Source organism: Chaetura pelagica, unplaced genomic scaffold (genome assembly GCF_000747805.2).
Source record: "Chaetura pelagica isolate M959 unplaced genomic scaffold, ChaPel_1.0 scaffold281, whole genome shotgun sequence".
NCBI lineage: Eukaryota > Metazoa > Chordata > Aves > Apodiformes > Apodidae > Chaetura > Chaetura pelagica.
Genome location: NW_009952058.1, coordinates 937,469 through 938,541, shown reverse-complemented (window position 1 = coordinate 938,541; position 1,073 = coordinate 937,469). Strand labels below are relative to the sequence as shown.

The following is a 1,073-nucleotide window of genomic DNA, read 5'->3' as shown; positions in this document are numbered from 1 at the left end:
AACACAAAGGTGGTTCACCCAGCTGCAAGGCTGCCCTGCTGCATTCGGGCTACAGAGCAGAGAGGCCACACCCAGGCCAGATGGAAGAGCTCAGAAACTACCACCATGACATGATGTTTTGATGCTGGTCTCCCTCGTGGGCACTAAACCCATAACCATTTTCACCTCAGGCTCTCTGCCCGAGTCACGACAGCAGAAATCAGGAGAGCTGGAGGGTTGTTTGCATCTTAGAAATATAAAATCATAGAATAGTTTGGGTTGGAAGGGACCTTTAAAGGTCACCTAGTCCAATCCCCCTGCAGTGAGCAGGGACATCTTCAACTAGGCCAGGTTGCTCAGAGCCCCATCCAACCTGACTTTGAATGTTTCCAGAGATGCTGCTTCTACCACCTCTGTGGGTCACTTGTTCCAGCGTTTTGCCACCATCACTGTAAACAATTTCTTTCTTATATCTCTTTTAGTTTAAAACCATTGCTCCTTGTTCTATCACAACAGGCCCTACTAAAAATTTTGTCCTCATCCTTCTTAAAGGCCTCTTTTAAGTACTGAAAGACTTTAGTACTGAACGGCATCTATTCCCATCCCAAGTTCTCTCACTTCATGCTGTGAACTGGCACAGCTTGCTTTACTTCATGTGTTTCTGGCACTTCAAAGTTGCACACTGACAATTACTGTAAACAGGAAAACAAGGTGGAACAATGACAGTTTTTTACCTTTTTTTCCCCCCTCCCTTCGCTAGTACTTACAAATGCTTCACACCAGCACTTCTGAAGAAGGGGATGTGCCCTTTGTATGTGTGATACATAGAAATCTCGATGTATCAGCGTGTTTTTGTGCCTGGCCACCTCACTTGGTCCTGTTCTTTCCCAGCTGCAGAACCCACGAATCCAGGACAGCACAAAAGCTGCCCGAGCCGCGCAAAGGCGGAGCTGCAGGTTCCAAGCCAGACATGAACCATCCCTGGGGAACGCCAGGATGCCGGGGCCTGGCACACAGCGCCTCCGGACTACAACTCCCATCACCCCCAGCGGCAGGCGGACTACAGCTCCCAGAGTGCCCCGCGCCGCCTCGGG

At 49.9% G+C, this 1,073-nt stretch overlaps 1 protein-coding gene across 1 annotated transcript in view; it reads left to right on the top strand.

Annotated features, from left to right (window-relative positions):
- Positions 1-975: 975 nt before the first annotated feature.
- The window catches only part of DDX47 (DEAD (Asp-Glu-Ala-Asp) box polypeptide 47), a 7,609-nt gene continuing 7,511 nt past the window's right edge, over positions 976-1,073 (top strand). The window contains exon 1 of the mRNA XM_010003961.1: positions 976-1,053. Coding sequence (XP_010002263.1) covers positions 976-1,053 — 78 coding nt within the window. The remainder of the gene's footprint in view (positions 1,054-1,073) is intronic.